Below are 24514 nucleotides of genomic sequence, written 5' to 3'. Positions count from 1 at the left end.
TGCTCCGCCCGCTTTTCCTGGATTTGTAACCTTGGTCACCAAGTGACCAACTGTGCCAAGTGTGGGGACTCTGGCTTGATTACTGTGAGAATGGCAGCCTTTTACATTTTTTCCATTGACTTGAATGGGTGAAATCTGATTTGCTGTTTGTAGCTCCACCCATGTGTGCAGGGGGGCCGCGAGACCCCCAGAACATATCATCCCAGGCAGTAAGGGATCTGTGTACCAAGTTTCATTCAAATCGGTAAAGTCATTTTTGCGTGATCGCGGCACATACATACACACACACACACACATACATACATACACACATCCGATTTTATATATATAGATATATAGATATATATATATACAGTGGGTTGCAAAAGTATTCGGCCCCCTTGAAGTTTTCCACATTTTGTCACATTACTACCACAAACATGCATCAATTTTATTGGAATTCCACGTGAAAGACCAATACAAAGTGGTGTACACGTGAGAAGTGGAACGAAACTCATACATCATTCAAAACATTTTTTACAAATAAATAACTGCAAAGTGGGGTGTGCGTAATTATTTGGCCCCCTGAGTCAATACTTTGTAGAACCACCTTTTGCTGCAATTACAGCTGCCAGTCTTTTAGGGTATGTCTCTACCAGCTTTGCATATCTAGAGACTGAAATCCTTGCCCATTCTTCTTTGCAAAACAGCTCCAGCTCAGTCAGATTAGATGGACAGCGTTTGTGAACAGCAGTTTTCAGATCTTGCCACAGATTCTCGATTGGATTTAGATCTGGACTTTGACTGGGCCATTCTAACACATAGATATGGTTTGTTTTAAACCATTCCATTGTTGCCCTGGCTTTATGTTTAGGGTCATTGTCCTGCTGGAAGGTGAACCTCCGCCCCAGTCAAGTCTTTTGCAGTCTCCAAGAGGTTTTCTTCCAAGTTTGACCTGTATTTGGCTCCATCGATCTTCCCATCAACTCTCACCAGCTTCCCTGTCCCTGCTGAAGAGATGCACCCCCCGAGCATGATGCTGCCACCACCATATTTGACAGTGGGGATGGTGTGTTCAGAGTAATGTGCAGTGTTAGTTTTCCGCCACACATAGCGTTTTGCATTTTGGCCAAAAAGTTCCATTTTGGTCTTATCTGACCAGAGCACCTTCTTCCACATGGTTGCTGTGTCCCCCACATGGCTTGCGGCAAACTGCAAACGGGACTTCTTATGCTTTCTTTTAAAGAGAACCTGAGGTGGGAATTATTAATACTATTGGGGCACAGAGGCTGGTTGCGCACACTAAGACCAGCCTCTGTTGCCCCATCGTATGCCTCCATGTCCCCCCTGCTCGCCGCTATAGACCCCGCAGTGCTGGCGACACGCAGCGCGTCGCCAGCACAATGTTTACCTAAGTGCTGTCAGTCAGAGCCGCTCCCCCGCCTCCTCCGCATCGCCGCTACCCGCCCGCGTCACTTCCCTCCTATCAGCGGGAGGGAAGGGACACGGGCGGGTGCGCCGATGCGGAGGAGGCGGGGGAGCGGCGCTGACAGACAGCGCTAAGGTAAACATTGTGCTGGCGACACGCTGCGTGTCGCCAGCACTGCGGGGTCTATAGCGGCGAGCAGGGGGGACATGGAGGCACACGATGGGGCAACAGAGGCTGGTCTTAGTGTGCGCAACCAGCCTCTGTGCCCCAATAGTATTAGTAATTCCCACCTTGGGTTCTCTTTAACAATGCCTTTCTTCTTGCCACTCTTCCATAAAGGCCAACTTTGTACAGTGCATGTCTAATAGTTGTCCCATGGACAGAGTCTCCCACCTGTGCTGTAGATCTCTGCAGCTCGTCCAGAGTCACCATGGGCCTCTTGACTGCATTTCTGATCAGCGCTCTCCTTGTTCGGCTTGTGAGTTTAGGTGGATGGTCTTGTCTTGGTAGGTTTACAGCTGTGCCATACTCCTTCCATTTCTGAATGATCGCTTGAACAGTGCTCCGTGGGATGTTCAAGGCTTTGGAAATCTTTTTGTGGCCTAAGCCTGTTTTAAATTTCTCAATAACTTGATCCCTGACCTGTCTTGTGTGTTCTTTGGACTTCACGGTGTTGTTGCTCCCAATATTCTCTTAGACAACCTCTGAGGCCCTCACAGAGCAGCTGTATTTGTACTGACATTAGATTACACACAGGTGCACTCTATTTAGTCATTAGCACTCATCAGGCAATGTCTATAGGCAACTGACTGCACTCAGATCAAAGGGGGCCGAATAATTAAGCACACACCACTTTGCAATTATTGATTTGTAAAAAATGTTTGGAATCATGTATGATTTTCATTCCACTTCTCACGTGTACACCACTTTGTGTTGGTCTTTCACGTGGAATTCCAATAAAATTAATTCATGTTTGTGGCAGTAATATGACAAAATGTGGAAAACTTCAATGGGGCCGAATACTTTTGCAAGCCACTGTATATACTAGTGACCTTATCCCGTTTAAAAACGGGCTAGGTCTGTCTCCACGCACCTGTCGCACACGTCCGCCATGCACGCGCACCTGCCACCTCACACGCACCCGCCACGCACACCCGCTCACACGCCCGCCTTGCTCCCTGGCCCCGGCCCTGTCCTCCTGTCTGTGTGAGGCTGGGTCCGTGCTGCACACATGTGCAGTAGCAAAAGGCAAAAAGCACGGACCCAGCTACACAGAGACAACTGTCATTATTATATAGGATATATATATATCTTTTTTTTTAATTCTATCTTATATTTTAATTTCAGTAAACATGGAAGTCATGTGGCAAACATGATAAGAAGTTGCCAATGAGATCAAAATAATTCCAACTTGCATGCAAAACTACAGGAAGTGCATTGAATTTGCCCAGTTCTAAGCTGCATACAAATCTCTGTAAATTTGCATGCAAGACAGGATTATATGTATCTCACAGACCAGCTAACTATGATATGAAACAGCTTGTGAACCTTATTGGAGGATAAGGGTTAGAACCACTAGCCACTAATTGCCCCACTTCCTGTTTTGATGACTGGTGGTGATAGCTGAGGTGAAAATAAACTAAGGAAATAAACAATTGTATCTATACTCCTTCTCCTAAAAATGACTTTTTAAGATATTCCACAGTTTTATTTTATATTTAAATCTACTTTTTAAGTTTTTACTGTTTTATTGTTTTTGCCCAATGACACATTCATTGATGTATGCCAGAGCTAAAATCTATGAACTATTGACCCTTCTTATCTATTTCCTGCTCTCAGAAGCCATTTTCTGCTAGGAAAGTGTTTTATAGTTGTGATTTCTCTTATCACACTGTAGTCTGACCCAGCCCTGACTCAGACAGGAACTGCCACTTACATACCTAATGTAATCTAAAAAGGAACACAGTATAGTTATTAGTGTGCTAGGCACTGTACATACACACGTCTATCTCATCATGTCACCTCGGGTACCCCCTAAAGAGGAGCTTTAACCCAGGATTGGACTTCATCCCAATCAGTAGCTGATACCCCCTTTCCCATGAAAAATGGTTACCTTTTTTTTTGAACAGATCATCAGAGGGGTCTATGTAGCTGATATTGTGGTGAAACCCCTCCCACAGTGTGATGTCAGAGTAATGGAAGGTAAAGGTCTTCTGGCAGAAACAACATGTTGTTCGGGCAATAGGCACATTAAATTGCTACAATTGCACAACATCTAGGTAAAGATCCAGTCGTTCTTTTCTATTGATGTCAGAGCAATGGCCCTAACAGTTTTTCTGTCTGTGAACCCCATTGCATTGTGGGAAACTGCCAAGCAGACAGTATCTCCCTCAATACATAGAACTCTCAGCAAATGAATGTTCTGCAGAATTCACCTGGAAGGACCAGTGATGTAGCGGACATCAAATTTTAGGTACGCAAATGTAAATTTACTGCAAGTGTTCACAAGCCATTTGCGATGGGCTCCATAGACTTAAATGGCAGGGAGATAGCCACTGACTTTCGCAGTTAATAGCAAAGCCCACATAAGTGCTTGAAACACCAAATTTGTAGGGTATGTTAGAGGGAACCTAAACTAAGAAGGATATGGATTTTTCCTTTTAAAATAATACCAGCTGCCTGACTCTCCTGCTGATCTAATACTGTCAGCCACAGGCCCTGAACAAACACGTAGCAGATCAGGTGCTCTGACAGAAGTCAGACTGGATTAGCTGCATGCTTGTTTCAGGTGTGTGATTCAGCCACTACTGCAGCCAAATAGGTCAGCAGGAGTGCCAAGCTACTGGTATGGTTTAAATGGAAACATCCATATCTGTCTCAGTTTAGGTACCCATTAAGGAAGACAGTGGGGACAATAGAAACATTTTTTTTTTTAAAGACCTTACGTTTTGAAGAAAATCAATGTTAAAGTTAGCGGGAAAAAGTAGCAAAGTCACTGCGCTAAAATAACTGATAATGTATTAACATGCACATAAATGTATATATATATATATATATATATATATATATATATATATATATATATATTTCATAGTGTGGGACATATAAAAATAAATGATGTCTTTAGCCCCTTGTCCGCCATGTAGGCTGGTATAACCAGAATGCGGAGCCCCGGCCGACTGGGACTTTGCACCCTTTGCTATACCAGCCTGCATGGTCCATGGTATGGGTGGGCTCCGGGGGAGAGGGGCGGCCAAGCCTTCCCCTTTTCCCCCGAGCCCTTGTCCAATCCATGGACAAGGGGCTCTTTCCCTCCTCCGGTGCCCTAGGAGGAGGTGGGGGTGACAACTCCCTGGGGGGGGGGGTCCATGGTGGCATCTGGGAGCCCCCTTTAAGAAAGGGACCCCCAGATGCCCACCCCCACCCCCCCCAGGAGAAATGAGTATAAGGGTACAAGGTACCCCTTACACATTTCCGCAAAGGGTTAAATGAAATAAAAACACAATAACAAAGAAGTATTTTATTATTCTAAACTAACAATAAATACTTACCTGTACCTTTAAAAAAAAGTTACCATGCCAATATCCTCTAATCTTGCGATCTTCATTGGCTTGATTGAAGATCTCTGCCGCCACACACGACACCCCCGCGCAGCTATACTAATTAGCATAGGTGAGAATGCGTCCTTTAGGATGCATAGCCGCTGCCCCCGCTGTCCTCCCTGCCTCCCTCATCTGTCACCCTCACCTAGCCTGGCACCTGGTGCGCCCATGGTGAAGGCAGGCGGCGAGGACAGCGGGAGGCACCGGCTATATATCCGCATAAGTGTATAGCTGAAAAGCATCTTTAAATTTTGGCTCTAAGGCTCCCCATTGGTTCTTTAACAGACCAATGGGGATTCTCCTGACCCCCATTGGTCTGTTAAAGAACCAATGGGGAGCCTTGGAGCCAAAATGTAAGGATGCTTTTCAACTATACACTTTAGTATAGCTGAGAAGCTTGTCCTACGCAGACGTATAGCCACTGCCTCCCACTGTCCTCCCCGCCTGCCTTCACCTGTCACCCTCACCTAGCCTGGCACCTGGTGCACCCATTCCTTTAATGTAAAAAATGCAAACAAAATCATTTTTGAAAAAAAAATAGTGTTAGATGTGAATGGCCCAAGTTAGGCCTTGTTCACATCATACGCGCTTTCGTGCGGATATGGAAGCGCGTATGATGTGCTGAAACGCAGGAACGGCAGAAGGGCATAGACATCCCTTCTACTGTTCACATCTACTGCGCTGCGCAGCAGTACGATGCACTGGGAAGCGCTTGCGTACTGCTGCCTGCAAATTGCCCGCAAGCGCCGAGCTGATCCCATCACTGTCAATGGATGGGATCAGCAGCGCAGCAGACAGCAGATGGCGTGCAATCGGATGCGCTGCGTTCGGATCGCACGACCATCTGCGCTCCTCAGATGTGAACGAGGCCTAAACCAGGAACTGTTCGCTGGTGAATAGTTAAGGCCGTCTCTAGGCAGGACTAAAGATTTCTCCACCTGTGATAAATTTCAGAACATAAACAAGGGAGAGGAAAGATTTACAATAGGCAAATACTGACTAAATCATTTATAAATTGATATTGTAAAAAAAAATGGATTCATTATATTATTGTTACTGCTGTTCCTTTTTAAGCTTATCAAAGCCAGTAGCTGATGAACTTCTTAGGGTGCGTACAGACATGCGACTATAGTCGTTTAAAACGATCTTTACCGACATCATTGCCCGACGATCGTTCGTAAAAAGTGCACGAACGATCATTAAAACGACCGACCAACGAGATATGTCGTTGGTAAAGAACGATCCATTCTGCCAGATCTTTTCCAACGACCATCGTTCAAAAAGTAATGTCTGTACAACGATCGGTCGTTGATCGTTCGTTCTCAAAGCTTTGCACATGCTCAAACAGTTCTTTTTGACACTTGTGTTTGAAATCAGTTTATACATCATGTTGCGCACGCAACGCTCGTTCCAAGATCGTTCATACACGAACGATGTTCAAAGTGGCCTTTCTTCAAACGATCATCGGTCGATACCTCCTTTAACATCGTTCGTCGTTCAGAACGAACGATCGTTATCGTATGTCTGTACGTACCCTTAGAATTGCTATTGGCATGAGTGACATGAGAATACCATATTAACTGAAAAAAAAGAAATCAACCAATAAGACATTACCTATTAAGCTTATCTATATTGTTGTTTTTGGTACTCACTGTCAGATTTAGGAGAAATGTGATATGAAAAAAAAAGAATTAATATTTCTGCTGGTTTCTATCTTTACTGCTTCTCTGGGAGTTCATTTTTCCTCCCTACTTCCACAGCTTACTTTCCCTCCGACAGCACACATAACCTAGACCAGGGGTCCCCAACCACCGGGCTGCGGCCCACTGCCGCTCTGTGGGCAGTTTTCAGCCGGGCCACGGCGGGTCTGTCATCTCAACCCCCCCCCCCCCCTCCGGGGCCGCCGCTCCTGTTACCTTATGATCTGGCGGCCGCTTTCTCTCTTAGATTCCCCATAGCGTCTCTCCTCTTTGCAGCATCTCCTATTACAGCAGCTTGTCCCACGGCTGCTGTATGGAGGGAAGGAAGCGGTACAGTGGCTTCCTGTAGCGGCGATTGCCGTTACCATGGGAACCGCTGTCCTTCCTTCCCTCATTACAGCAGCCGTGGGGCGAGCTGCTATAATAGGAGATGCTGCAAAGAGGAGAGATGCTACGGGGAATCTAAGAGAGGAAGCGGCCGCCAGATCATAAGGTAACAGGAGCGGCGTCCGCGGGGGGAGTGGGATATACTGGGGCAACTATACTAGCTATGTGGGTGCAACTATACTAGCTATGTGGGGGCAACTATACTAGCTATGTGGGGGCAACTATACTAGCTATACGGGGTCAACTATACTAGCTATACGGGGGCAACTATACTAGCTATGTGGGGGCAACTATACTAGCTATGTGGGTGCAACTATACTAGCTATGTGGGTGCAACTATACTAGCTATGTGGGTGCAACTATACTAGCTATACGGGGGCAACTATACTAGCTATGTGGGGGCAACTATACTAGCTATGTGGGGGCAACTATACTAGCTATACGGGGGCAACTATACTAGCTATGTGGGGGCAACTATACTAGCTATGCAGGGCAACTATACTAGCTATGTGGGGGCAACTATACTAGCTATGTGGGTGCAACTATACTAGCTATGTGGGGGCAACTATACTAGCTATGTGGGTGCAACTATACTAGCTATACGGGGGCAACTATACTAGCTATGCAGGGCAACTATACTAGCTATGTGGGGGCAACTATATTAGCTAGGTGGGTGCAACTATACTAGCTATGTGGGTGCAACTATACTAGCTATACGGGGGCAACTATACTAGCTATGCAGGGCAACTATACTAGCTATGTGGGGGCAACTATATTAGCTATGTGGGTGCAACTATACTAGCTATACGGGGGCAACTATACTAGCTATGCAGGGCAACTATACTAGCTATGTGGGGGCAACTATACTAGCTATGTGGGTGCAACTATACTAGCTATGTGGGGGCAACTATACTAGCTATGTGGGTGCAACTATACTAGCTATGTGGGGGCAACTATACTAGCTATGTGGGTGCAACTATACTAGCTATGTGGGGGCAACTATACTAGCTATGCGGGGGCAACTATATTAGCTATATGGGGGCAACTATACTAGCTATGTGGGGGCAACTATACTAGCTATGTGGGGGCAACTATACTAGCTATACGGGGGCAACTGTACTAGCTATACGGGGGCAACTATACTAGCTATGCAGGGCAACTATACTAGCTATACGGGGGCAACTGTACTAGCTATACGGGGGCAACTATACTAGCTATGCAGGGCAACTATACTAGCTATACGGGGGCAACTGTACTAGCTATACGGGGGCAACTATACTAGCTATGCAGGGCAACTATACTAGCTATGCAGGGCAACTATATTAGCTATATGGGGGCAACTATACTAGCTATACGGGGGCAACTATACTAGCTATGCAGGGCAACTATACTAGCTATGCAGGGCAACTATACTAGCTATGTGGGGGCAACTATACTAGCTATGTGGGTGCAACTATACTAGCTATACGGGGGCAACTATACTAGCTATGCAGGGCAACTATATTAGCTATATGGGGGCAACTATACTAGCTATACGGGGGCAACTATACTAGCTATGCAGGGCAACTATACTAGCTATGCAGGGCAACTATACTAGCTATGTGGGGGCAACTATACTAGCTATGTGGGTGCAACTATACTAGCTATGTGGGTGCAAGTATACTAGCTATGTGGGGGCAACTATACTAGCTATGTGGGGGCAACTATACTAGCTATGTGGGTGCAACTATACTAGCTGTGTTGGTGCAACTATACTAGCTATACGGGGGCAACTATACTAGCTATGCAGGGCAACTATACTAGCTATGCAGGGCAACTATACTAGCTATACGGGGGCAACTATACTAGCTATACGGGGGCAACTATACTTGCTATACAGGGCAACTATACTAGCTATGTGGGGGCAACTATACTAGCTATGTGGGGGCAACTATACTAGCTATGTTGGTGCAACTATACTAGCTATGTGGGGGCAACTATACTTGCTATGCGGCGACAATTATACTAGCTATGTGGGTGCAACTATACTAGCTATACGGGGGCAACTATACTAGCTATGCAGGGCAACTATACTAGCTATGTGAGGGCAACTATACTAGCTATGTGGGGGCAACTATACTAGCTATGTGGGTGCAACTATACTAGCTATGTGGGGGCAACTATATTAGCTATGTGGGTGCAACTATACTAGCTATACGGGGGCAACTATACTAGCTATGCAGGGCAACTATACTAGCTATGTGGGGGCAACTATACTAGCTATGTGGGGGCAACTATACTAGCTATGTGGGGGCAACTATACTAGCTATGCAGGGCAACTATACTAGCTATGTGGGGGCAACTATATTAGCTATGTGGGTGCAACTATACTAGCTATACGGGGGCAACTATACTAGCTATGCAGGGCAACTATACTAGCTATGTGGGGGCAACTATATTAGCTATGTGGGTGCAACTATACTAGCTATACGGGGGCAACTATACTAGCTATGCAGGGCAACTATACTAGCTATGTGGGGGCAACTATACTAGCTATGTGGGGGCAACTATACTAGCTATGTTGGTGCAACTATACTAGCTATACGGGGGCAACTATACTAGCTCTGCAGGGCAACTATACTAGCTATACGGGGGCAACTGTACTAGCTATGCAGGGCAACTATACTAGCTATGTGGGGGCAACTATACTTGCTATGCGGCGACAATTATACTAGCTATGCGGGCGAAACTATAATAGCTATGCGGGGGCAACTGTACTAGCTATGCAGGGCAACTATACTAGCTATGTGGGGGCAACTATACTTGCTATGCGGCGACAATTATACTAGCTATGCCGGCGAAACTATAATAGCTATGCGGGGGCAACTATACTAGCTATGTGGGGGCAACTATACTAGCTATGTGGGGGCAACTATACTAGCTATAAAGGGGCAACTATACCTAGATACCCTATACAGGGGACATTTATACCTCGCTACCTACCTATCTATACTCTCCAAATGGGGGGGCACCCGCTGCTAACCCCATTAACCCTCCGCTAACCCCGACTTCACCGTCCGTTCTCCCCCCCCCCCCCCCGACTAACCCCGACCACAGCCCCAGAGAAAAGTTTGGCCTGGATAGAGGTCCTCGGGCTGAAAAAGGTTGGGGACCCCTGACCTAGACAACAGGCTTACATCACTGTGTAAACTCTTCAAAGGGAGACAGGGATTCAATTACCTTCTGGTCTTAGGGCTGGTGCACACCAGAGCGGTTCTGGAGCCTTTTTAAAAACACTAGCTGTTTGAAAACCGCTTGGGTGATGTATTTTAATGGGATGGTGCACCCCAGATCAGTTTGTTTTTTCCACAAACGCAAACTCGGGGGCTGCAGCATTTTTTAGATTTCTGAGGCGTTTCTGCCTCAATGTTAGGAAAGTGGAAAACAGCTCTGAAAAACACTAGATTAGAGCGGTTTTCCAGGCGTTTTTGTTACAGAAGCTGTTCAGTAACAGGTTTACTGTAACAATATTTGTAATCTGATACACAAAAATGCTCCAAAAAAAACACGCTAAACATGTTTAGAAAACCTCTCTAAACATGCCTAGGAAACGCTCTGAAAATCTGCTTCAAAAACCTCTATCGTTAGCAGATCTGCTACAGGTTTTTGGTGTGCACTGGGCCTTAGGATTTATTTATTTATTGTACTTATAAAGCGCCAACATATTATGCAGCGCTGGACATTAGTTTAGGTTACAGACAATATTTAGGGGTGACATTCAGCAATATCACAATACAGGAATACAAGAAAGACCAGATCAGGCAGCACAGTATGAGTACAAGGTAATGCTTAGTCAGTCACTGGATGGAGCATGGAGATTAGGCAAGTTAGGTTCACTCAGATGCATAGCATGGGTGCACAGTAATGGAGGTGCATGATCAGGTAGGACTCAAAAGGAGGAGGACCTTGCCCAAAGGCTTACAATCTAGAGGGAGAGGTAAGGACACGAAAGGTAGGGGACCAGAGTTCAGCTGTGGGTTTAGAGCACTTGTGAGGGGTGGTAGGCCAGAGTGAAAAGGTGAGTTTTGAGGGCCTTCTTGAAGATGTTGAAGGAGGGGGCTGCACTAATGGGTGGAGGTAGGGAGTTCCATAGTGTTGGAGCAGCTCTTGAGAAGTCCTGGAGGCGTGCATGGGACTGGGTGATGCGGGGGACGGTCAGGCGAAGTTCATTGGAGGAGCGGAATGAGCGGCTAGGTGTGTCCCTCTGAGTAAGATCGGAAATGTAGGTTGGACAGGTTTAGTGAACAGGGTTGGTTCACACTTCTTTCAAAACCTTATCCGTGGCTCCATTTTTTTTGCCTGGACAAAAACGGAGCAACGGATACCAATGTTAAAAATAGCGGCCATCTTCACACACTTAAAAAACCAGATCTGTGGGCTCTGTTTTGGAAAACTGAACGGAGAGTCCGGATTTGCCACATTTTCATGGAGCCCAGATACCAAAAATGGATCTGCCTCTACACAGAGAACACACAAAACGGATGCCAAAGCCGATTGCTTACTGACTGCGCCTCCCCTCTGCATCAAAAGCAAAAGCACACTGATCAGCTTTTAGAAAAACTGATCCATTTAAAAGGTTTTCCGATCTGCAACCTGACAAGTGTGGACAAAACCTTAGTGTCCTTATCTTATCAAAGATTGGAAGCTTTCATTTTGCATGCTGTGATAAGCTTGTTACTGTTATATAGTGCAATTAGCATGAAACAATTGTCGACTACTTGTCCCTGTGACTAGCAGCAGCCCTGAAAGGGTGATATATATGTGATTTATCATCTAACAAGCACTGTTCACGTAACTGGATTAACTACTTAAAGACCACTCCACGCAATTGGCGTGGACACGGCGGCAGCCCCAAGACTGCCTAACGCCAATTGGCGTGCAATCCTGGGGGCACGTCTTGCAGGAGATTACGCTTGCCAATGCGCGCGCATCTCCGCTTGAATGATGGTGCTCCGCTCTGTCATCAGTCTCCCAGCGCCATCAGTCTCCCAGCGCTATGAGACTGGCGAAATTGCTGTCTATTTACACTGTAAAGCACTGCGATCTATGGCAGTGTTGTGCAGGGGACAGCCGTGTCACTCGGTTGTCCCCTTGGGAGGCTCACAGAGCAATCGGCTCTTATAAGCAGATGTCTATGAGAGCTGATCGCTGTGATCGAAGGCGGGAGGGGGAAGGGATCGGGGATATATATATATATTTTTAAATTGTCATTTTTATTAGTAAAAAAAGCTAATTAAATTAATAAAAAAAATAACACTGCCTGCAGCAGCAATCAGAGCCCACCAACAGAAAACTCTGTTGGTGGGCAGAAAAGGTGGGGGGGTAAAGCCTGTGGTCCTTACCTGCTTAAATTAAAGCTTCTGGTAATGGTGCCCACGTTTCTCTTTCTTATGCATTGGTTATATAGTGCTAGGCTTTCGCTGTTGTGAAATACTGGAGGCAGGCCCAGGAACTTAAAACAATAACCCGCATAGAGGGACAACGCGAAATCCGCGCTCTAGTCGAATGTCCCGCTATGCGGGACATTTAATTCAGCGGTGTTTTGCGGCGCATCTGGCCGCACGGAAAGCCTGATCTCTGTCCCTATACTTAGTGGGCATGTAAAACTACATGCCAACACAGATGGTACCCCCTTCCCCTACACAGGAAGTGGGTGATCAGCGCTGGCAGGAAGTAGCAGCATCAACTCTGCTTTGTTGTTGCTGATTGTTCCTGCTTTTCTGCATGGCCTTTTTTTGCAGATTCCTGGCATATTCCTGGCAGAAAACTTCTGACAGATTCCTGGCTTATCCCTTGCATATTCCTTCTTGCAGATCCCTTCCGGTTATTTTTTTGAAAATTCCTTGCAAATACCTTACACAGCGGAGCAATGGAATCCTCTGCAGCACGTAAAAGAAAAATGACAGCGTTTGAGGTGGCACAGCAGATTATGAATGACAGCAGCTCAGAATCAGGTGTGCAGGATTCTGGTGATGACATTGACTATACTGTCACTGATGATGAGGATTATTGCTACAGTGATGACACTGATATTGATGAGGCTGATGAAGGTGGGCAAGCTGCTGAAAGTGGGGAGGGTGATGGTGATCACAGAAAATGGGCAAGCTTCTCTCCTACCAGTGACTGCTTGCTGCATAATTTTCCCTTTACTGTGTGTAATGCAGGGGTACAACTGCCTGCAGCTAATGTTCCAGAAACTGTCAGTGGTTTTTTTTTAGCTTTTTTTTTTACACCGGCCCTTTTAGAAGAAATTATTAATGAAACAAATGTTTATGCCAAAAGGAAGTTAGAAAATAACCCTCCTTCACCCAGATCCATCTGGAGGAGCTGGACTGATGTTACTATGCAGGAAATAAAAGCATACTTTGGAGTCATTCTTAGGATGGCACTGCAAGAAAGGGGATCTATCCAGGATTTTTTCTCAACTCAGTGGATCAATTACACCCCCTTTTTTGGAGATATCTTTTTTCGTGAGCGATTTAGTCAGATCCATTGGATGCTACATGTTTCTCCACCCATCAGTGGTCCTGAAGGCCCTCAAACTAGTGGTTGGGAGGTCAGGAACTTGACAGAGCATATGAAAGAAAGACGCAGAAGTCTGTTTATACCCCATAGGCAGGGGCGTAGCAATGGAGGTCGCAGAGGTCGCATTCGCGACAGGGCCCGCCGACCTGAAGCCTTGAGGGGGGGCCCGGCCGCCGGGCCCCCCCTCCCTGTTTGCATAAAATAATGTTTTTGCGAGGACGAGGATTGCAGCGCGCAGGGGCGTTGTTAGGCCTGAAGATCCGAAGCACGTGCTACGGACCCTCCTCACTGTGCCACGAACCTCAAGCCACATGATGCGCTGAGCAGAAGCGGTGTCCCGGGCCGTCAGCATCTGTTATTATGGCAGCCGCTTTCTGCTCCTCATGCAGCGTCTGTTGTTGCTATGGCAGCCGCTCTCTAGTACTCCCCATGTATCGCAGTGGCCAGGTAGCTTGTAGTAACAAGCCGCTCTGCCCCTTCTCCCTGTCGCCTGCTGCTCTGATGCTACAGCTGTAGCTCCGCCCCCAGAAGTGTTTGAATGGAGCCCGGGCTGATGGGGAGCAGGAAGGGAGAGTAGACTCTGTGCTGAGCCAGGCAGCCCACAGCCCAGGACCAGGAAGGCAGCACATCGGGACACGGAGGATGCAGGGGCAGGTCAAATGACAGGGAGGAGGATGCCACTGTCAGCCTGAAGAAAGGATCCATTTTCACTGCAGCCGGTAGATTGTCTACTGAAATATTGCAGATGCACCTGTTATTGTGACATGTCAGCCTCAGTCTAGAGATGTAGCAAAGTCTGGTCTGTACTGTGCAGTGCTCATTGTGTTATCTAATGTTCTCTGTTATCATGCCACTTGAGACTGAGTTGGAGATTCACGGAAGTCTGTCTGGGAGAGGCTGACACTACAGTGCTGTAAACTGACAGTCATACCCTGCTGAATAATGCAAATGCTGTTGGATTGAATCACTGGAGAAATCTGATCTGGGAAATTCCTCTACAGGGCACAAACAGGTTGCACTACTTAAAGAGAACCCGAGGTGGCTTTGTATAACGTTAGTGGGGCACAGAGGCTGGTTGTGCACACTAACACCAGCCTCTGTTGCCCCATGGTGTGTGTCAAAGACCCCCCTGCTCGCCGCTATACCCCCGCAATGCTGGCGACACGCAGCGTGTCGCCAGCACAATGTTTACCCTAGCGCTGTCTGTCAGCGCCGCTCCCCCGCCTCCTCCGCATCGCCGCTACCCGCCCTCGTCCCTTCCCTCCCGCTGATTGGAGGGAAGGGACGAGGGCGGGTAGCGGCGATGCGGAGGAGGCGGGGGAGCGGCGCTGACAGACAGCGCTAGGGTAAACATTGTGCTGGCGACGCACTGCGGGGAGGATAGCGGCGAGCAGGGGGGTCTTTGACACACACGATGGGGCAACAGAGGCTGGTGTTAGTGTGCCCAACCAGCCTCTGTGCCCCACTAACGTTATACAAAGCCACCTCGGGTTCTCTTTAAATACCCACAATAAAGAACATTATTTTCAGATTTTTTTGCCTCATTTGCACAGATTTCTCACCAGCTAATTGTAGGTGTGTGTGTGTGTGTGTGTGTGTGTGTGTGTGTGTGTGTGTGTGTGTGTGTGTGTGTGTGTGTGTGTGTGTGTGTGTGTGTGTGTGTGTGTGTGTGTGTGTGTGTGTGTGTGTGTGTGTGTGTGTGTGTGTGTGTGTGTGTGTGTGTGTGTGTGTGTGTGTGTGTGTGTGTGTGTGCATGCGTGCCCTGTCCTCTGTGCCTGTAATGACAGTAAACTAGCTGCAGTGCTTGCTGACCTCTCCTACCTCCAGTATGTACAGTATAAGCTGTTCTGTGCCTGTACTGATAGTAAACTAGCTACAGTGTGTGCTGATCCCTGCTGCCCCCAGTATGTACAGTATAAGCTGTTACTCTGGGCCTGTACTGATAATAAACTATCTGCAGTGTGTGCTGATCTCTGCTGCCTCCAGTATGTACAGAAGAAGCTGTTACTCTGTGTCTGTATTGATGGTAAACTAGCTGCAGCATGTACTGATTTCTTCTGTCTCCAGTATGTACAGTATAAGGTATTACTCTTTGTCTGTATTGATAGTAAACTAGCTGCAGCATGTGCTGATCTCTGCTACCGCCAGTATGTACAGTAGAACTTATGTATGCATCAGGGTGTGTGTGTACAATGTGTGTGTGTGTGTGTGTGTGTGTGTACAATGTATGTGTGTGTGTGCGTGCGTGTATCAAAGTGGGTTACTAGTAAATTGGCGTGTGTGTATCAAAGTAGGTTGCTAGTAAATTGGCGTGTGTGTTCATAGGGGGGGGCAAGGGGTGGCGGGGGGGCCCTCATACAGATTCCGCATCGGGGCCCAGAGGTTTGTAGCTACGCCACTGCCCATAGGAATGTAGTGATTGACGAAAGCACAATTAGTTTCAAAGGAAGATCAAAGTAGCAGATGTACAATCCTCAGAAACCAAGCTAGTGGGGACTACGAGTGTTTTCTATGGCTGATTGTGAGACTGGATACCTCTTTGCGTTTGAACCGTTTTATGAATCTGCAACTACGGAAAGCTTGCCAAGGCCAGACTTGCCATTTTCAGCTCGCATTGTCCTTCATCTTTGTACAAATCTGAAACAAGCCACTCCTGGACATGGATACCATTTATTTACAGATCAATTTTATACCAGTCACATATTAGTTACATTTAGAGTAACTAAAAGAAAAAATTCACATAACTGGAACGGTCATGCCCAATCGGTCTACCAAGTGAAATAAAAAAAACTGAAACTGAAGAGTTGTAAAGTTCGTGCTTGGAAACTTGACAGTGAAGAGATGGTATTGGCATGGAAGGATAAGCGTATTATACACATGCTTAGCACTTTCTACCCTGCTACTACAACGACAGCAGAGAAGAAGAAAAGGTAGAGTGACTGAAAATGTTGAGAAGCCCACAGCAGTTGTAGAATATACTAAACACATGGGAGCGGTTGACCGATTTGATCATTACACCAGTAGTTACTCTTTCAACAGGAAGTCAGTGAAGTGGTGGAGGAAGACCTTTTTTTGGTTGTTGGAGCTGGCAGTAGTGAATAGCTTCATAGTTTACAACCAGTTGCATCCACATGAACCAAAGGATCATATCAGCTACCGCAAGAACCTAATTCTTGAGTTGGTTCACGAACAACGAGCCTCTAGGCCTCAGCAAAGATATGGCCGCCCTTCTTCATTAGACGTGGAGGAGCGTCTAAATGGTATCCAGCATTTTATTGCTAATTATTCCGATCGCGAAACTTGCTCACACAGGCCAGGATTACACCCAGGAAATTGTTTTAAAGTGTACCATACTTTGGACAACTTCTCTGCTGCCAGCTAATAGAAGACACCAAACTGTCCAAATAAGGTATGAAATGAAACGTTATAATGTGTTCTTTAAAATAAGATATACCATGTTACAGTGTTTCGTTCCATGTAAGAATGGGAGAGAGAGTAATTTCAGCAAGGCTTGGTGTACAGAGGCGCCAGAGTAGAATAAAAACGTTTAAAAACCGTCTAAAAGAGGGGGATGTTCAGGTTGACTTACCTCCCTCAAAAATATAAAACTCAATTGAGTCACAATATATCAATACAAAAATATTTTATTGAACTCCACTTAGTGCAACGTGTTTCGCAGGTGTGGTCCTGCTTCATCAGGCAAACAGGAGTATAACTCAATGGGTCTAGATACAGAAGTGAGCGCCTCTGTCTGGGAGAGAGAGTAAGAGGGAGAGTGCATTTCTGTAATAAAAAAACAAAAAAAACTCAGCGTAGAAACGACTCCCTTTAGCAAAAAAAACTCTGAGTGGAAAGGGTTAAAAAAAAAAACAACAACAACCTCTTTTAAATAACTAACATTTTTATCTTCTGCCAGTATTTGGAGATAAAATAACAGCTGTGAAGCAGTTTTAAACATTGAGCATTATATAACTGTTCTATTTGAAATAAAAGCATTTTTGCAGATGGTGATAAAATACTCTAAAAACTCTATCTATATATATAAAACCGTGTGCGTGTGCGTGTGCGCGCTTGTGTGTGTCTCAGACTTCATACAGTTGGTCACTGGGTGACTGGGATTAATATTCAGAAAAGTAGGTGGAGCCTACAACAGCCAATCAAAATTCACCTATTAATTTTCAAGGGGAATATTGAAACTGCTGCCATTCTTACACTTTTAATGACAGAGGCCTCAAACCTGCTACAGTTGGTCATTAAGTGACTGAAGTCCAAATTCACTACAGGGGCAGAGCCACAAACATCCAATTAGATTTCTTTGCCAGATAAACTGCTCCCATTCACACATTTTTGATTCCAAGGACCCAAAAGCTCACAACCTTGGTAATTGAGTGACTGTCTGTCAAGGTTACAAAAAGTGGGTGGAGCCAAAAACAAATTCCACTGAGAAAATATAAACTGCAGGCATTCTTACACTGTTAATGGCAGGGTTCTCAAACTTTGCCCAGATGGTCACTGGGTGACTGGGATTAATATTCAGGGAAGTGGGTGGAGCCTATAATAGTCAATCAAAATTCACCTGTTGATTTTCAAGGGGAATATTTAAATTGCTGCCATTTTTACACTGTTAATAGCAGATGCCTCAAACCTACTACAGTTGGTCATTGGGTGACTGGGGTTCAAATGCTGGAGAGGGTGGAGCCACAAACAGCGAATCAGATTTATTTATTTTCAATGGGAAAATACAAATTATTGATGCCAAGGACCCCAAATCTCACAAACTTGGACATTGAGTGTTTGTGTGTTAGGGTTAGAAAAATCGGACGGATCCAACACCAGCCAAATACATACCCGGGCAACGCCGGGTCATCAGCTAGTGCTCTATAAAATCCTCTATAAATAGTTTCAAACTTATGTGTTGGCTTACCTTAAGGAAGTACAGTGACAGCAAGAGCTGAGCAAAACAATTGCATGTAGACGAACAACGCTTTGTTGCTTGCCACAGACACTCATATTGACTGAAGGAAGCGGGATTTCAGCCTGTGAAATGGTTGAAAACCTGTAACGTTACCAATAAAATTGTTTCGCTCGCCTCCTTGAGATAAGGCAACCCTTACTCTTTAGTGTTTTTAGAATATTTTATCACAATTGGGGTACATCCTCCTATCCCTTATGTTCTTAACTCTTAAGGGGACTGTGCCAAATTAGGAATTAATTAAGTAGGATCTATGCGGTGACGTTTTTTTGTTTTCTGGAGATTGACAATCAAGATCCTACGATTACCCACGTTCTGAGGGGAGATGGACTGAAACATTTACTCAAGCACATTACCGTGGTTACCGCTGTTGCAGCCTGGACTCTGAGAGTATATTATTACACCACATTTATTCACTCCAATCTCAACTTACTCAATCTTTCTTAACCTTCATAGGGCTCCTGGTGTCCCTCTGCTTCTTTTGTTTGTTCTCTGAAAGGCACATTGTGACGTCCAGAACCTCCCCCTGCAATCATTGTAATCGGACTAAAATGAGTACCAATGTGCTTTAATAAACATACTGCTTACCTGGATGTTCAGTGTCTGTGCTTGCTGCAGAAACAAACAAAAAAAAGGTGAAAACTAAAATAATAACAAAAAGACAAATTAATTCAGCCCTCACAAAAAAAAAAACACATTGGAATATTTTTTTTCAAGCAACCACTTAAGGACCGGGCTATTTTGGATTGATCTGTGCAGAGTGGGCTCTCCAGCCCACAGCACAGATTGTATTTGCAGCAGGGCGACCAGACTTCCCCCCTTTTTTCCCCACTAGGGGGACGTCCTGCTGGGGGGGTCTGATCGTCGCCGGCTACCTGCGTGTTGCGGGGGGGGGGGCTCCTCAAAGCCCCCCTCCGCAGCGATATCAGGCCTCCCTCTCTTTCCCTCCTTCCCCTCCTTCCCATGGGTGGCACCGGACGGCAACGTCCTGCACCGCCTCTGATAGGCTTCAGCCTATCAGATGCCGGCGATCCCCGGCCAATCAGAGGCCGGGGATCGCCGATCTCCTTTACGGCAGCGCCGTATGATGTAAATACCGGGGATTTCTTCCCCGTGTGTTTACAATTAGCCTGCGAGCCGCGATCGGAGGCTCGCAGGCTGTTCACGGAGACACCCTCTGTGAACTGACATGGAAAGGCCGCTCGTACGAGCAGCCGTTTCCATGTAATACCACTTACGACCTGCCGCCGCCTATCGGCGTTAGGCGGTCGTTAAGTAGAACTCTGATACCTTATGCATTTTGATGCAAATGTAGGACAGAAATAATAGGCATAAAACATTAGGCACAATATGGATATTCTGCTGCTTTCCACTCAGTGGTGATTTATAGGCCCTGAATTACTGAGGAGGAAACCTTGGCTGGAGAACTCAGCCAAAACAAAATGTGGCAGATTCAGGAAGCATCAGTAAAATGTACATAAAATGTACATGAGTGCTCAGCACATGTGAAGTTTACTGCTGTTTATGCAAACATGGGCTTACTGCAGCAGTAATCAAAATCTCTTGGATATTTTAGCTCAATCAAGGAGCTTTAAAGAGACACTGAAGGAGAAAAAAAAATATGATATAATGATTTGTATGTGTAGTACAGCTAAGAAATAAAGCATTAGGAGCAGAGACATAAGTCTAATGTTGTTTCCAGTACAGGGAGAGTTAAGAAACTACAGTTGTTATCTATGCAAATTGCCATTGAGCTCCACGACTTTCAAAGTTGCAGAGAGCTCTGTGTTCTGAAGGCTGTTATCTTAACTGTATTGGTTTTTCTTTTGCAGAGAACAGTTCAAGACAAGTCAAAAGTTTACTGCCTGTTCTGTAAAAAACATTTAGAAAGCTGAGTAGTGTGTAAACTGCAAATATTAGAGAATGATGCAATGTTATAAAAAAAAAAAAAAAAAAAAAAAAAAAAAAGCTGTATATCTGAAAATAAAAATATGAGAATATTTTTTTTTGCTACTAATGTTCTAGTAATTATCCGTATTACACAACCAATTCATTATATCATACATTTTTTTTTCGCTTCAGTGTCTCTTTAAGGATACCCGAGGTGAAAATAAACTGATAAGATAAACAGTTGCATCTATCCTCTTTCTGCTAGAAATTACTTTTTAGATAGCCCATAGTTTAATATCATATTTAAAGAGACTCCGTAACAAAAATTGCATCCTGTTTTTTATCATCCTACAAGTTTTAAAAGCTATTCTAATGTGTTCTGGCTTACTGCAGCACTTTCTACTATCACAGTCTCTGTAATAAATCAATGTATCTTTCCCCTGTCAGACTTGTCGGCCTGTGTCTGGAAGGCTGCCAAGTTCTTCAGTGTTGTGGTTCTGCTATGAACTCCCCCTTCCAGGCCCCTCTATGCACACTGCCTGTGTATTATTTAGATTAGGGCAGCTTCTCTCTTCTCTCTTATCTTTTACAAGCTGGATAAATCGTCCTCTGAGCTGGCTGGGCTTTCACATACTGAGGAATTATAGACAAGGGCAAAGCTATTTGCAGGAAGAAAAGAGCAGCCTGAAACTTCAGTGCATGAGAACTGCAGGGGGAAAGAAACACACAAATTGGCTGATGGTGTAATGGTGCAGTTGGCTGATGGTGCAATGGTTAAGGGTTCTGCCTCTGACACAGGAGACCAGGGTTCGAATCTCGGCTCTGCCTGTTCAGTAAGCCATCACTAATTCAGTAGGAGACCTTTGGCAAGTCTCCCTTACACTGCTACTGCCAATAGAGCGCGCCCTAGTGGCTGCTGCTCTGCTCTGGCGCTTTGAGTCCGCAAGGAGAAAAGCGTAATATAAATGTTATTTGTCTTGTCTTGTCTTGTCAAATGATCTCTTGAGATTCAAAAGGAAGGGTGTATACAGCCTGCTTGTGTATGGATGTATTTTCTATGTGTGGACATACTGTACATCAACCTACTTCCTGTTTTGGTGGCCATTTTGTTTGTTTATAAACAAACTTTTTAAAACTGTTTTTAACCACTTTTAATGCGGCGAGGAGCGGCGAAATTGTGACAGAGGGCAATCGGAGATGTCCCCTAACGCACTGGTATGTTTACTTTTGTGCGATTTTAACAATACAGATTCTCTTTAAATCAAGTTTCTTGTGTTTCAATGTTTCTGCTCAATGTCACATTCATTGAAGTGTGCCAGAGCTAAAATCTATGAACTATTGACCCCTTTAATCTCTTTTCTGCTCTCAGAAAAAAATTTCTGCTTGGAAACTGTTTTATGGCTGTAATTCCTTATCAGAGAGGGTCACCCTGTTGTCCGACCCGGTCCACCCAGACAGAAACTGTCTGTTACATACCCGATTTTTAAACCTTTCAGGCAGAGAAAGAAAAAAAAGCAACACATAATTATTAGCATGCTATGCACTTTACATACACATGTCTATCTCATCTTGTCACATGTCTCCTCGGTATCCTTTAAAGCATTGGACCAATCGCAGGCTGCAGAATTTTTCAGTGGAAATGGAAATACTGTGGAAATTTTAGACCAATCACAGGACTGTAAAATTCGGTAGTATCTGTGTCTTGTGAATGGTCTATAATTTCCGTGGTGTTCTGATTACCGCGGTAAATCCCCGTGTTCTCTGATTCGTCCAATACTGCTCAGTATTTTGAAATGTCAAGTGTTGTGATTAGTCTAAAATGGGAAATTTTAGGCCAATCATAGAACAGGAAACTTTAGGTGAATCGCAGGACTTGGAAATACTTGGTAGTATTGGATCAATAAGAGAATACACCAGAAATTTTAGACCAATCACAAGACTTGGATACTACCAAATTATACCAAGTCTTATGATTGGTCTGAAATTTCCACAGTATTTAAATTTTTTCATGGAAAAATTGTGCAGCCTGTAAATGGTCCAATGCTTCCAACTCTAAAGTAATTGAGAGCATTCAGTAATGCATCCAGGATGTCCGCATAATACAAAACTTGGTCCACAAGAACAGGGAAAAAAATCGGCACAAGATGAGCTCCTGGCAGGTCGGAAGATGTAGGTGCAAAAAGCAAATGTGCCTTAGGCTGATCTTTACTGCATTTATGTTTTTGAAGGTGTTGGGAGTATAGATTAAATGTGACTACTTATGCAAATTGGTGCTCGGAAACCCTCTGTTCTTTTTCATTTTTGCATAATACAAAACAAAAACATATTTTTCTAAATTACATAACTTACAAAAATGATTAAAAAATATTTTCCGTGGAAATGGGTATTGGAAATTAGGATTTCCCGTAAAATCTGTGGAATCAGTTATCTGCATTTTCGGTAATTGTAATTATACGGAATCAGAATTTGGCATTTCTGATCATCCCTATTGTGTACATTGGGCTTGATTAACAAAACAGTGATAACTGAGTTACAGGGCCGGGCCGAGGCAGAGGCAGAAGAGGCTCCAGCCTCAGGGCGCAGTGTAGGAGGGGGCGCAGAATTCATTCAGCTGTCATTCCTAATTGTGTTTGAAGCAGAAAGAAATAAGAAAAGGGGATACATGACAGTGACGACTGCAAGTCAGATAACTAGATATTAAGGTGTTGGGGAGGTTGTGGGCCCTGTGGCGCCTTTTAGTCTAATAGCAATCAGTGTATGACGGCTAGGGTGGAGGGATGGAGGGGCGCACTTTGGTGTCTCAGCCTTGGGTGCTGGAGGACCTCGTCCCGGCTCTGCTCAGTTATCACGCCTAAAAGCCTTGTACTTGTAGATGTTCACCCCCAAGTGGATATAGAGTTAGAACATAATGTTTTCCGAGCAACAATAGAGGGAGCATTATCTGATATTACACCAACCGGGCAGAGCCAAGAGCCGCAGGGTGTAACAGACAGTGGAGGTATTGGTAGGTTTTTAGAAATTTGTGCAGAACTTAACCTTAACCACTTCACCCCAAGGCGGTTTTTACCCTAACGGACAACAGCGATTTTCACCTTTCAGTGCTAATCCCTTTCATTTGCCAATAGCTTAATCACTACTAATCACAATTAAATGATCTATATCTTGTTTTTTTCACCACAAAGTGGGCTTTTTGGGGTTGATATTTGTTTTCAGTAATTACTTTATTTTGTATGCATTTTAAAGGGAAATACAGGGAAAAAATGAAAAAATACACTATTTCTCCAATTTCATCCCCTATAGTTTTAATATAAACACGGCTACTGTACATAAAACCCACACATTGTATCTGCCTATTTGTCCTGGTTATCACAAGATTTTAATTATGTCCCTAGTAAAAAGTATGGTGACAATATATATATCGTTTGGAAGTAAAGGTGTATTTTTTTCACAATTTTCACGTGCACGGGGATGCACGTGCACCCGCGATCCCCGTGCACACGCATATGCACAGCAGCACTGTCTGACTTATAAAAACGTCCTGGAGCCATTAAGAGGCTCTAGCAGGACGTTTTTATAAGTCAGCATGTCATTAAGTAAAAATCACCAGATAGTGCAGTTTCCTTCTTCAACTGTGATTACATAGAAGGGGTTAGGAAGGTTTCTCAGACAGTGCAGTGTGTGAGGGAAATTGCTGTTGCTGAGGTAACCAACACACCTGCTGTATTGATACCTGCAGGCTCTGAGGAGGAATTCAGCAGGGAGGGAGGAGCACATCACAAATCATGTGTAGTCTACACTTCACTATCTTTAGAAGTGCTATGATGCACTTCTTAATATGCGGCAATTTAGAGATGGATTTGCATGTTTCTTAAACTGTAGTGCAGTTCTAGTAATTCACGCTAAACTGCTGCTATTAAGTAGCTTATAAAGGACTTCCGATACGAAAATTAATAAACAGCTTTTACTCACCTGGGGCTTATTCCAGCCCTTA

The 24514-nt window shown here is 44.8% G+C and overlaps 1 protein-coding gene and 1 long non-coding RNA gene across 8 annotated transcripts in view; both read right to left on the bottom strand.

The window, feature by feature from the left end:
* Nucleotides 1-24514, bottom strand: part of LOC137532040 (Fc receptor-like protein 5) — a 353036-nt gene that overhangs the window by 320631 nt on the left and 7891 nt on the right. For 6 of the 7 annotated variants that reach the window (XM_068252142.1, XM_068252143.1, XM_068252147.1 and 3 more), the window contains exon 3: nucleotides 19222-19245. In XM_068252142.1, the coding sequence (XP_068108243.1) occupies nucleotides 19222-19245 (24 nt within the window). Of the gene's footprint in view, nucleotides 1-13962; nucleotides 14138-19221; nucleotides 19246-24514 lie in introns of those variants that run through there. The other variant, XM_068252145.1, reaches the window with a different exon arrangement.
* On the bottom strand, nucleotides 17288-19201 carry LOC137532041 (uncharacterized). Its single transcript, XR_011023843.1, has 2 exons — nucleotides 19067-19201; nucleotides 17288-17444 (listed from the first exon to the last, which is right to left on the bottom strand). It is a non-coding gene; the product is annotated as an uncharacterized lncRNA (long non-coding RNA).

This window comes from Hyperolius riggenbachi, chromosome 9 (genome assembly GCF_040937935.1).
Source record: "Hyperolius riggenbachi isolate aHypRig1 chromosome 9, aHypRig1.pri, whole genome shotgun sequence".
Lineage (NCBI taxonomy): Eukaryota > Metazoa > Chordata > Amphibia > Anura > Hyperoliidae > Hyperolius > Hyperolius riggenbachi.
This window is presented reverse-complemented; position numbering and strand designations above follow the sequence as displayed.